Source organism: Osmerus mordax, chromosome 7, assembly GCF_038355195.1.
Source record: "Osmerus mordax isolate fOsmMor3 chromosome 7, fOsmMor3.pri, whole genome shotgun sequence".
Lineage (NCBI taxonomy): Eukaryota > Metazoa > Chordata > Actinopteri > Osmeriformes > Osmeridae > Osmerus > Osmerus mordax.
In genome coordinates, this window is record NC_090056.1 from 17,142,997 (window position 1) to 17,156,035 (window position 13,039).

The 13,039-nt window shown below is 47.0% G+C and overlaps 1 protein-coding gene across 1 annotated transcript; it reads left to right on the forward strand.

Moving 5' to 3' along the window:
- Nucleotides 1–2,990: 2,990 nt before the first annotated feature.
- Nucleotides 2,991–12,700, forward strand: LOC136946354 (putative helicase mov-10-B.2). The gene is made up of 25 exons (XM_067240666.1): nt 2,991–3,221; nt 3,477–3,632; nt 3,835–3,859; nt 4,365–4,371; nt 4,825–4,927; nt 5,197–5,293; nt 5,513–5,657; nt 5,990–6,239; nt 6,509–6,643; nt 7,204–7,366; nt 7,598–7,758; nt 7,957–8,130; nt 8,428–8,540; nt 8,658–8,854; nt 8,974–9,077; nt 9,290–9,387; nt 9,530–9,628; nt 9,772–9,877; nt 10,441–10,558; nt 10,816–11,007; nt 11,159–11,227; nt 11,342–11,467; nt 11,646–11,734; nt 11,902–12,023; nt 12,176–12,700. The coding sequence occupies exons 1-25, from the start codon at nt 3,088–3,090 to the stop codon at nt 12,235–12,237; spliced, it is 3,045 nt and encodes a 1,014-aa protein (XP_067096767.1). The 5' UTR covers nt 2,991–3,087; the 3' UTR covers nt 12,238–12,700.
- The last annotated feature ends 339 nt before the right edge of the window (nt 12,701–13,039 follow it).

The window sequence follows — 13,039 nt, forward strand, 5'->3', positions numbered from 1 at the left end:
CACACACACACACACACAGCATGCCCCCATCACACACACACACACATGCACACACACACACACACACACACACACACACACACACACACACACAGCATGCCCCCATCACACACACACACACAGCATGCACCCAATACACACATACACAAAGACACACACATGTACACACAGCATGCACCCATCACACACACACACAGACACGCACACACAGAGACACACACACACAGAGACACACAGCATGCACACATACACAAAGACACACCCATGTACACACAGACACACAGCATGCACCCATCACACATATACACACACACACACATGCACACACAGACACACACATACACACAGAGACATGCATACACACGTTGGCATCCAACCAATCATGTGGATAAATGTACTAAACCCTTAACACAGACAAATAGGTGTGGATAAAGCCTGTCTGGGGGTCTGGAGAAAATTGTCGATTCATCACTAATTTCAAAACAAGCAGATTAAGACAAGACTGTTGAGGTATTCAGATGGACTTATGAGATTTGCTGGAGTATACAGTCCACCAGTGTATGAGATTTGTGAGAGTATAAGAGTGGAGTGGTGTGTGTGTACTCTACAGCATGTCAAAGCAGTAACAAGCCACTACTCTGCCAAACTGTCAGCTGTCTCTCCTCTCTCCTTCCTCCCCTCTGTTTGTCTCATTTCTTCCCTCTCCTCTCTCCTTCCTCCCCTCTGTTTGTCTCATTTCTTCCCTCTCCTCTCTCCTTCCTCCCCTCTGTTTGTCTCATTTCTTCCCTCTCCTCTCTCCTTCCTCCCCTCTGTTTGTCTCATTTCTTCCCTCTTCTCTCTCTCTCTTTTTTTTCTCCAGACTGTTGTTTCCTAACCATGATCATTACTACGCTCAATCACAAGCGCTCAACTGTGATTTAGGATTGGAAGTACACTGCATGGCAATCATTGGAGAGGGTCACTTCCAGAATAACTGGAAATGGTTTCAGTTGGTTTAAGGTCAGAGCGCCCTCGGGGAGACGTTGGGTCTGGGTTTCCGGGTGACCAGAAGACCCTCTCGGCTAGCACGCCGGGCTATTAGAACGTTTGAGCGTCCCTCTCGCCATGGCGATAAGATCAAGGCATTCCGGCGGCCAGAGCAGTCATTACCCTGCTCCTCAGACCATAATGTCCCCCCCATTAGAACCCAATCGCCACGGCAACGCAGCTGAGGACATTTAACTCGCTACACAGCAGCCTCTCTGGGTCACTGACACGCACTCACTCACACACACACACACACACACACACACACACACACACACATACAAGCACATTGCACAGACACGCTCACACATTGTATACAATATATATGGGGAGTCAGGTGGCTGAGTGGTGAGGGAATCGGGCTAGTAATCCGAAGGTTGCCAGTTCAATTCCCGGTCATGCCAACTGACGTTGTGTCCTTGGGCAAGGCACTTCACCCTACTTGCCTCGGGGGGAATGTCCCTGTACTTACTGTAAGTCGCTCTGGATAAGAGCGTCTGCTAAATGACTAAATGTAAATATATATACATATATACAGGATGGAATGGCTAGATGATGAAGTTAAAGATAGTGGTGTGCAACAGATCATGTAGAGGCATCACTGAACCTCTCTCTCTCTCTCTCTCTCTCTCTCTCTCTCTCTCTCTCTCTCTCTCTCTCTCTCTCTCTCTCTCTCTCTCTCTCTCTCTCTCTCACACACACACACACACACACACACACACACACACACACTCCTGCTATGACGAGTCAAGCCTGTCTGGGTCAGATTCCCACTGCTGACAGCAGGTCTTGTTGTGTGTATGACACTGTCTGGAAGACATGCCTCCCTGCTGACAGAGCAGGGTCACAGCCGCCAGGACAGCCGGACCATCAGTGGGCTATCAGTGAGTCAGGACGGCTAGCCCTTCCTGCTGATGAGTCACTATCCACTGCTCCTTCAGCCAAATGACAAAATAGCACAATCAAGTTTAATGAGTCACCGCTCAAGTCTGTACACACTGATATCAATACCAACACATTAGTGCACACACAGAGACAACTGTGTGTGTGCGTGTGTGTGTGTTGTGCTACAGTAGGCTAACCTTGTCCTGACCCTTCCTGACCATCTAGAGTCTCAAACACAAGACAAGAAACCTAGAGTATTCTGGTGCTTCAGCCTCAAACCAACTTGACCCTTTTATGCCAAGACCTACCCTGCTCTAACCATGGCCCGCACTGATCACCTTTACACACACACACACACACACACACACACACACACACACACACACACACACACACACACACACACACACACACACACACACACACACACACACACACACACACACACACACACACACACACACACACACACACACACACACACACACACACACACACACACACACGTACACTAACCTCTTTGGTGGCACTTGCAGTCAACGCTTCGCACCGAATCCTTGAGGTATGACATCGATCAACCTGAGTCAACAGCGTCATCTTGTGTCATAAGAGTTAGTTCGCTGCAAGACTACCTTCCTGATAGCCCCTTACACCAACCTCGCTGGAGTGAACTGAGCGACATAACAACTTACGACATTGTTCGTACCCTCTTCAAATAATTGTTTATACATAAATATATGAATATTATAGCCTATACGTACGCTAAATACATTCACGTTTTCAGCGTGGTTTAGGTAATGTGGTTATGGTAAAACAACAAACTCCATGCAATGTAGCATGCATAAAAGATGGTCATGCTAAGAATAGACTAGAGATACACATGAGAGCGCTTTAAATGTAAAAGACTGGCCGCCGATTCACAGCTCTAACGATTTATCTCAATCATGCCCAAGTAGTGGCCTGCTACATGGAGTAGGCTAAACTCCCGTTTATCAAGGGTATCCGCCCAGTTAAATTTAGGTTTCGTTTCTTCCTGGTATCATCATTTCCGAAGAATCTCTTTTCAAATCACCCGGCGATTGTTGATATTTAGCTGCACGTAACTGAAGTGGCTTGATTGTTAATTTAAACTTTCAATTTATGTTGCGGAATTGATCCGTCATATTTTTATACAACATGAGTGGACGGACTATCCAGGCTCGTCGCCAAGTTGGACTGGAATTCATTGAATTCCTAGAAGAAACAAATCGAAGATCCATTACAGACAAGCACGAACTCCGTGACATCTACAACTCCGAATTCAGGAACAGGTAGGCCTGTCTTCCTCTTGATGCGGTCAGGTCACACAACTGTGTAGTTGTTTCTCTGTCTGAATGAATTTGAAAAAATTGCATTCTGTGGGCAACATGAATCCAGTGCCCAATATGGATTAGGCTGCAACGCTCCTGTGTTCGTGTTTGTTGATAGGAAGGGCTTTGTGTTTTCATCTTCACATTAGCATAATATTTTATGACCTTTGTTTTATCTAAAATGCAAACATGCACCTGTTATGTCTCTTTCAACAGAGCTCCTGGACTCAAGGACCCAAACTTCAGTGGGATTCTGTATGCTCTAAGGTTATCCCGAAAAGCCAAGATTTACGATGGACAAGTACACTTCAATCCCATGGTAAACCCCCTCAAGATATTAGTTCTTAATGATATTAGGTCTCAATGCCCCTCGTCACCCAGGCCCTTGACCGGCTTGGTTACGAGTACATTTTGGGCAAATCTGACAATGTCATCATCATATTACGTTTCCCGGTGAACCTTGAACAACAAATGCAAACAGTCTGTCTTTACGTTTGACCTGTGTCAGCGTTGATAGGCAAAGTCTGTTTAGGTTTCGTTTCCTGGGATATGAGGGCAGGTGTGCCAGAGATAGCCATGGCCCTACTAATGAAGTCCCAGTGCCAGGAATGTCCAGGTCTTCGATTGGTCCTGTCTTAGTTTTATCTTCCTGTTGCAGATCGAAGTAGTATGGTTTAGAGACAGGGCTATCTGCTGTTTTAGTTACACCCTGATAAAAGAAGGGACAGAAGTAAAAACCTCAGCCAAATTCCACTCTGTTTGCCCTTGTGACCCATATTCCAACCTGCACCTTAATGTACTTTGTCTTTTTTGTAAAGATAGATTGTAAAACATATGATACAAGCAATTATGGCCATCATGTGATCATTAATCTGTGGACTGCTGCACTATGCAGAGAGGGAAGTGGAGAGTTTGTGTCAGTGATGGGTTTCCTGTTATGGTTTTGGTGGTAAAAGTCAGTCTGCAGTAACTAGCAGGTGTCTGTGGCTGTTCGGTGGCTTGCTGCTAGTCCCATGTTCTTGAGTTGTCTTGTAATTGTTTCAGTAGCAAGTGACCTACGACTCTGAGATGGAAAGGTTCCCCCTCAGCTCTGGAAGTATGCAGGTGAACAGTGACATATGTGATCTCCACTGGGATTCTGGTGAACTGCACTTTCTGGTCAAACCACTGGGAACGTGGACTGGTGTGTGGGTAAAATGTCAACGCACGCACTGAGTTTCAATCTGTCTATATGTACTGGACTCTGTTGCGACGTACTGTGGCCTGGTCCTATGGTGGTGTAGTACAAGCCCAGCTCAACCACAGAGTCCTGAGGGACTGCAGCAGGCTGAGAGGGGACTGAGCAGAGGTGGTGAGCTGGGAGGGGATCTGGCTGGGATGTGACATCCTGAAGTCATGTCAACATCCTGGTTAACGATTTGGATCATATTGCCCCAAACCTCTCCCAGGAGATATTTTTTGAATCAAAAAAGAGGGATGGAGAGACATTCAGAGACTATAGAGAGAGAGAATTCTGTGACGTCCTCATCTACCTCTCTCTTGCAGGTGAGGGCTTTTCATGAAGATCATGTTTCTCCTGACCGGGGCGAAGCCCCAGAGCTCGTGTCAGGGGTCCGTGCTAGGAGAGAACTAGCACATCGGCTCATCCAGAACCTGAACGCCAACAGGTAAGCAGGAGGCAGACAGCAGCCCCTCAGCGTATACTCCAATACATGTAAATACTCCTTCCCTGCTTTCTTTAATGCGATCTCTGATCTAATACAATTGGATGGTTAAATATTGAGATATGTACAAACCAGTTATTAATTTAGTCATGTCAGATCAGTGTTTGAATGGAAGGAAGGATGTATTTCTCTGATTTGATATGTTTTGTGAGTGCCCTACCAACCACCCTCACCTCTAACCCTCCATTGCCCCATAACCTACCCTTTCCCAGGGCTATGTATATATCTGACAAAGGGGGGGTCACCATCACATCTGATCATAATGTGGAGGAGGGGAGAATTCGCATCTCTGTGGATGGCGTGACAGAGGTAAGGGTTAGAACCATGCTTGACCTCTGTGGTTTTCGCAAAACCTTGAAGGAACCACAACAAAACCAGCCAGCAATGTGTGTAAATACCAAGGCTGATATTTGGGAGGCCTGAGTCTTACAGTCACTCTTTTGATATTGTACAGTAAAATGCATCATTTGGTCTGGGCTTGAGACATTACTGGACTCACGTAAGTGCCGGAATTCTGTGCTTCCTCAGGTTTATGTGGTCAGGCTGTTCGTGGAGAACAAGGGTTCTGGCCCGGTCCACTTCACCTACTACTCTGCCCTGCACTGGATGAACTGCTTCATCCTGGAAGATGAGCACAAAGTCACCCGAGCCAACCCGCTCCAACTCCTACCTGGTAAGAGTACACACACACACACACACACAACCAAATACATACACAGCACAACCGCAAACCTTTATGTGTACTGTACACACACAGTCATGCTCATGGATGGCGTGATGGTTAGACCATGGATGGTTAGACCGGATTTATATCAAAGTCCACACCCAGTGACAGTCTTCGCTGCTCGTATTATACTGACAGGATATCCATGCACTACATCTTCCTGTTCAACCTGATGAGGAGTGAAAGGTGTAGCTGTCAACAAACTGGTTGGACTAAAAAGCTTTCAGAGTTAGTCATCTGTGAATGTATTGTGAACCAGCTGTCTCCCATGCCTTGCTAAGGTGTGCGCTATGAGATCCAGGTCAAGTTCAAGCCTAGGATGGTGGGCTTCTACCCCGCCACTCTGGCCTTCGAGTTCAAGACAGACCTCCTGCCCTCCTCCGCGGCCTTCCACATCGTCCGCTTCCTGGAAGCCCAGCGCGTCACCTCCCTGGCCAGGGAGCTGGCCCCCACAGCCCCCTACAGACGCCGCCCCATTACAGCTTCCAACTCCCAGTACTTCACTGTGGAGGATGGAGAGCCTCCTGAAAGGTAGATCACACACACACACCCGACACCTGCCACACGCTTAACTCTCCACCTGATATGGGGTTACCCTCCCGTCACTCGATACTTTCACCATCATCTAGTTGGGCGAGCTCAGATATGCAGCACCAGTTTCTGGTTTTTCCTTTCATCAAAATCACCTGTTTATCTGCTGAAGTGGTCATTGAGCAGTAAGGTCCCATTGTCCCCCTGTAAGAAGAATGGGGGAAACATCTCTTATCCTCCTGTGCCCTCTTCATCCCCTCGTTCTCCAGCACGGCCAAGCTGCGTCTGGTTTCGCTGGTGTCGCTGAAGGACTACAAGGTGCCGGCCTATGTGAGGGAGCTCATTCAGTTTGATCGGGGCAAACTGTCCTCTTTTTCCTATCGATCGGAAATACGCTCCGCACAGTGAGTATGTGGTGGTCAATCCATCCATCTGCCTATCGGTCTGTCAGTCCGTCCGGTCATCCAACCATTCATCGATCCATACTTAATCCATTCATTTATACATCCGTCACTATAAAGATGTTTAACTGTATTTTGTTAAAATGGCTGGTTGGTTATATGATAAGGTCAAATATGACATAGTTAGTCAGTCCAGGGCTTCCCGCAGCACTTTTCAGTTAAGGCAGCTGCCTAAGCATATTAGAATTTTTTATAGCGATATCGGCCCTTGTCCTGTTTTCTCCCTTCCATTCCAAACCGTGACCAACGCCAGTCTCCCTTCTCTGCAGAACGCATCAGTCTATCGCACAAACTACCCCCCCCCTCCCGCATTAGTCTATCGCACAAACTAGAGTCTGATGGCAAACCCCACCATAACACCTTAACTAACCCATTTTCTGCAGGAAACCCTGCAGTCATTTATATAGTCAGAGCTGAGTTGGATAACTGTCTCTGTGGCTGAATGTGCTGTGTCATCTCAAATAGATATTCAGATGCATCTTGTTGTAATGCTCCCCCTCCAGGGCAGTGTTGGAAGGTGCTCTGAGCCGGGAGAACTACTCTCACAAGTTCCAGGTGCTGCTCTACCTGGAGGAGCTGCAGATGGAGGTGGACATTAAGAAGTACAACATGGAGGACCAGCCCATGCACTTTCTCCCCACCAATAAGAGGTTCCTGGTTCTCGATGTGAGTGGATGTGCGCGCGCACCAAGCGCACACCCTAGCAAGGACGCGGCACACAGCACTCATTAACGTCCACACTGAGAGGGTACACATCAAAAGGAACACAAAGAGCAGGCGTTTCAAATGGGCTGCACGCTCGGTGTATGCAGAAAACAAACACACAAACACAGTCCACATTTCTGCTTTGATATTTGCTTTGGAGTCATCTCTTTGTCACGCTCCCCCTCCCGGCAGGTGCCAGGTGTGTCAGAGAACCGCCCGTCGGTGCTGAGGGGGGACGCCCTGCTAGTCACCAAGACAGCCGAAGCATCGCGAGGCTCAGCAGGCCTGGTGAAGTACAAAGGGTTTGTCTACAGAGTGGAACTGGAGAAGGTCCAGCTGAACTTCAATAAGAAGTAAGAACCAGTCAGCTAGACCTAATGACAAGGAATACAGTACGGTCTAAATTACTCGATTTAATCAATTATTATAAATCTAGTTTTTCTAAGTTTCTAACTTCTAGTGTTTTTACGGCTATATGCAACATGGTGTTGATGTTCAGCCAAAAAACGGATTGAAGTTTAATTCAGTTGTGGGGCTGTGTATGTCTTTAGGCTGTTGGCAAGCTTCATAGATGGGATGCAGTTCAACGTTGAGTTTACAGTTAACCGCCTTACAACTCGCCTCCAGCAGAGGGCAGCAGAGATGGTCTCCCAATACAAGCTGGGGAAGGTGCTGTTTCCTTCTGAGGAAGACTCTGTTCCCATGCCCGACCTCCCTGATCTCAGGTCAGTTCCTGAGCTCCTCTACGAAAGTTGGGTGTGATACCCCGGAAAGAACCCCTTCACCAGTTCTGCTGTCCTCAAGTTGCGGTTATGGCAACCAAAACAGTAAAATCCCCTCGAGTTTCATAGTGGTTTCATGTGTCCTTATATGGATCAACATAAAAGAAAGAGCTGGAAAAAAGGGGCTTTCAGATGCAGTCGATGTGCTTCCTTGAGCCAGGCCTAATTATGGCTTTTACACCCAGATACTGTTACAATCTACGTTAAACTCCACCCTCGTCTTTCATAATGTCTGCCCAGGCTCTACGACGTTAAGCTGGAGAAGAACCCAGAACAGCACAGAGCTATTCAGAACATTGTGGCTGGCTCATCCAGACCTGCTCCTTACCTGGTGTTTGGCCCACCTGGAACAGGTAAGATGTATATGAAAGGTTATCGTAATTTCTTATGCTTTAGACCGTATATTTAAAGGTATTAAATGATCCTCCAATGAATGCTAACAATCAAGTGTGTGTGTGTGTAACTCCCAGGAAAAACAGTGACTGTGGTTGAAGCTATTAAACAGTTGGTGAAGACGAACAGCTTCAACCACATCCTGGCCTGTGCTCCGTCCAATAGTGCGGCAGATCTGCTGTGTAAGAGGATTGTCGAACACGTTGACAAGCGGCTGGTGTTGCGCATGTACGCCAGCAGCCGCAACCCCTGGGACGTGCCTGCGGAACTGCTGGTCAGTGCCTGTCTCTAATCTAAAATTCCATTGGTCTGTAATCTGAGTCCTTATTGGATGTTGTTAGTTGCCTCTCACAGAAGTCGTGTGTGTGTGTGTGTGTGTGTGTTTGTAAACAGACATGCTGTAACCTGGATGAGGACAAGGAGACCTTTGTGTTTCCCTCGAGGGAGGATCTTATGGAGTACAAGATAATGGTCACCACCCTGCTGACTGCTGGAAGGTAGACTCAGGCTAACTGCTAATGACATATTAATGAAGCATTTCCCTAGCCACCAATGCTAACTGATGTTCGTTACCTATGCCTATATCAAATCAAATTGCATTAGCTGTTTTTACAAGCAATGTCACAGAGGGCTTTACATACACCCATAGAACAGCCCCTCATATATTTCCTTAGCCTGAATGCCAACGGTGTGTGTTTGCATCTTTCAGGTTAGTGACTGGAGGAGTGCCCCAGGGTCACTACAGTCATGTGTTTGTAGATGAGGCAGGACATGCAGTGGAGACAGAGTGCATTATTCCCCTGGCAGGTAAGATAGAAGGAAAAATGCCTTACTTTATTTATAAGTTAGAAGTAACGATGATGGTTTTAGAATCATCTATCTTTTAGCAAGCTCTGTGACTCTTGGGTATCTTGTGTGTGTGTGTGTGTGTGTTCTACATGTAATGCAGGCCTGCTCCAGCCTGGGTCAGGTCAGGTGGTGCTGGCTGGTGATCCCAAGCAGTTAGGACCCATCCTGAGATCTCCTCTGGCCATCAAGCATGGGATGGGTAAGGAGTACCACCACCTTACAGCATGACACATAATATTACCCAGTTTGACAGTTGTTTGTGATAAACATCAACTTTTCTGTCAAGCACAGTTTAGTCAGGCAGCTGCAGACTCACTGGTGTTGACCTCGTTCTACCGGCAGGGCTGTCTCTGTTGGAGAGGCTGATGAAGGATGTGTCTCTGTACCAGAAGGGCAAGGGAGGGGCCTACAACGACCGCTATGTTACCAAACTACTGCGCAACTACAGGTATGTGCGCTGTAGCACTTACATACAGTACATACAGTTCATGTATGAATATGTGTGTGTAACCGAGTTGAATTAATTACATTTAATTAAACACCTTCAGGGTTTGTCGCAGAAAATGTGTTAAGGTGGTATGGTGAGGTTTTCTGACGGACCAGGGGAGGGGGGGTGGGGTGGGGGGGGTGGGGGGGGGGGTCGGTTCTGCAGAGAAGGGAGACAGCCGTTGGAATGAAAGGGAGTAAACTGGATAGAGTAACACGGCGGATATCGCTCATTAAAAAAACAAAACAACATAGTTGAGGCGGCAGGCGTGTGTTGCTTAGACGGCCACCTTAACTGTAAAGTGCTGCGGGAAACCCTGACCTTCCACCCGGGCCATCAAATTGCTATTGCTACTGATATTTTTGGTGGCGTAGCTTGCTAAAGCTGTGTTTATGAAAGGGGGTCATGTGTGCGAGACAGAGTTCAATCCGCGATGTGGTCAAGGCAGGGGGGAAGCTAAACTGGCGAGCGATGATGCATTCATACGTCCTCCTACCCTAATCTTCTTCAACCCTGTCTCCCAGGTCTCATCCTGCCATCTTAAAGATTCCCAACGAGCTCTTCTACGATGGAGAGCTCCAGGTGTTCGCCGACGAGATTGTTCGCAACTCCTACTGCAACTGGGAACATCTGCAGAAGCAGGTTGGTCACATCCCATACATACATACATACACACGCACACACGCACACACATACGCACGCACACACACACATACACACGCACACACATACACACGCACACACATACACACGCACACACGTACACACGTACACACGCACACACATACACACATACACACGTACACACATACACACGTACACACTCACACACGTACACACGCACACACATACACACATACGCACACCATTAACCTTTCTTTCTCTCATCTCTTTCCCAGGATTTCCCAATAATCTTCCGTGGGGTAACCGGTCGTGATGAGCGTGAGGCTAACAGCCCCTCCTTCTTCAACGTGGCAGAAGTAGAGATCCTGATGGAATACTTGAAGAAGCTCTTCCAGACCCAGGGCAAGAAAGGCCTGGCAAAAATCAGCCCCAAGGAAATCGGAATTATTGCCCCATACAGGAAACAGGTGAAAACTATGCACAGCAGCACAATCTCTTGACTTCTGTTCGTATGTATATATTTCTCAGACATTGTCTTTTTCATCAAATGTGTACCTAGGCTTGTGTTCACAGATGCAAACCTATTTATGTCTAATGATGTTTGTGTATGTCCTATAGGTGGAAAAGGTCCGCAAGGCCATCAAGATAGTGGAGAAGGAGCTTAAGCTGAACATGAAAGACTTGAAGGTTTTGAGAACGTTTTTAGCCAACAATTTTTCATTGAAAGCTAATTGCCATCAATGAAACTTTAAAAAGTGTGTGTGTGTGTGTGTGTGCATGTGCGTGCGCGTGTGTGTGTAGGTGGGCTCAGTGGAGGAGTTCCAGGGACAAGAGAGGAAGGTGATCCTGGTGTCAACAGTTCGTAGTTCCCATAAATACGTCAAGCTAGATCAAAAGTTCAGCCTTGGCTTTGTCAAGAACGAGAAGGTCAGAACTCCTTCCTGTACTCACTCCTTAGCGGAAATGCCGTAACATAGACACACACACACTACAAGACCACAGTCACTCCCTAATTGTGTGTCTCACACATTCACATACAGATACTTGAACGTGTGTGTGAATTGTGAAATGTGTCAATTCACACACTCACCCGTCTCTTTCACAGAGATTCAACGTGGCAACGACAAGAGCCAAGGCCTTGCTTGTTGTGGTGGGAAACCCCATAGTTCTGAGAGGAGACCCTATATGGGGCAGGTGAGTGATGTAACGAGACCTCTGGGTTCCCTGTTCATCACATTCACATTCATCCGAATTCATCACGTTGAGGGTCATCTCCTGATTGTAACTCCAACCTGGGAGCACCACACTCTCTTCTTGGTTTGTATACACATCACTTTTTCACCTCGGTCTCTCTCTCTCAGGTTCATCCAGCACTGTGAGGATCAAGGGAGTGCTGCTGCTTTTTACTGTCATGCCATGGAGGAGGAGGAGGAAGTGCTGGTGGAGAGACTGGCTGCTCTCTACCTTCAAGCAGAGCCTCAAGGTAACAAACACACACAGGCTGGCTCACGCACTGACACGCAGACACAATCTCTCATGTAAACAGATTGTTATGCTCAGGTAACTTGAGTGACTTTTTTTTTTTCTCTTTCTCTCTTTTTTACTCTCTTTCTCTCCCTCAAACATGGCCTCTAGTGGACACGGAAGAGAGTGTGACCCAGCAGCTTTTGGACCCTGAGTGGAGAAACGAGGTGTGAGCCCATGGCTCTCGGGAATCGTTCCAGAACACACACACACTCATCCACAACCAGTACTCCTAGGAAGGAGGGAGTGTGTGGTTTTAGTTTTGGAGAACGGACTCTGACTGGACTGAAGTGGAATGGACCCATCCTGAAGACCATGGAACATGACAGCCGAGAGAACTTCGGAATCCCATTTTTCTAATTAGAGTTTATTTCTTCTGATATATGTCTAGGTCTGAAGCCCTCTGGAATGTTCCCCCCCCCCAGCAGAGAAGCCCTCTGCCCTCCCTTTAAAGTGGTCTCTTGATCCAGTGGTTTCTTGGATGCCATTATCTTAGTTTTTCGTGTCTCAGCCAAAGTGCCTTTCATGACCAAAGCCCCTCAAATTGAAAAGCACTTGGACTTAATGGAAATGATTATCAGCACTTTGTTGGATGAATTATTTTGTGATTAAATGGAAGTTGAGCTCACTGTGTAAGGAGTTGTTGAGTCAATCTTTATCTTCCTCCCAAGGTAGTGAAAGGTGAACACTGACCTTTAGTGAGGGTCCGTTTAGGAAATAGTTCAGACTGTCCTCACAGACTGGTACTGCCTCTGTGACGACTCCAAATCAGAAAACATGGGTCCATATTATTGTGAAGGGATGACATAACTACCCCAAACCATCGTTTGAAGTTTTAACTCCTTTGGGAAGCAGTTACGCTGGGGTCACACATTCTGATGGATGGATCTTTTTCAAATATTTATTATAGTCTTTTACACTGGGAACAGACTTCCCTGGAGACTGAGGAAAGGGGTTCCCCCCTGTATATTAGAG

Bases quoted from the DNA above. Each gene is read 5' to 3' on its own strand.
- LOC136946354 (XM_067240666.1), top strand. From the start codon at position 3,088: ATGAGTGGACGGACTATCCAGGCTCGTCGCCAAGTTGGACTGGAATTC. The intron at 3,633-3,834 runs GTCACCCAGGCC...TGCCAGAGATAG, and splicing joins ATTAGGTCTCAATGCCCCTC to CCATGGCCCTACTAATGAAG. The intron at 10,559-10,815 runs GTTGGTCACATC...TCTCTTTCCCAG, and splicing joins GGGAACATCTGCAGAAGCAG to GATTTCCCAATAATCTTCCG.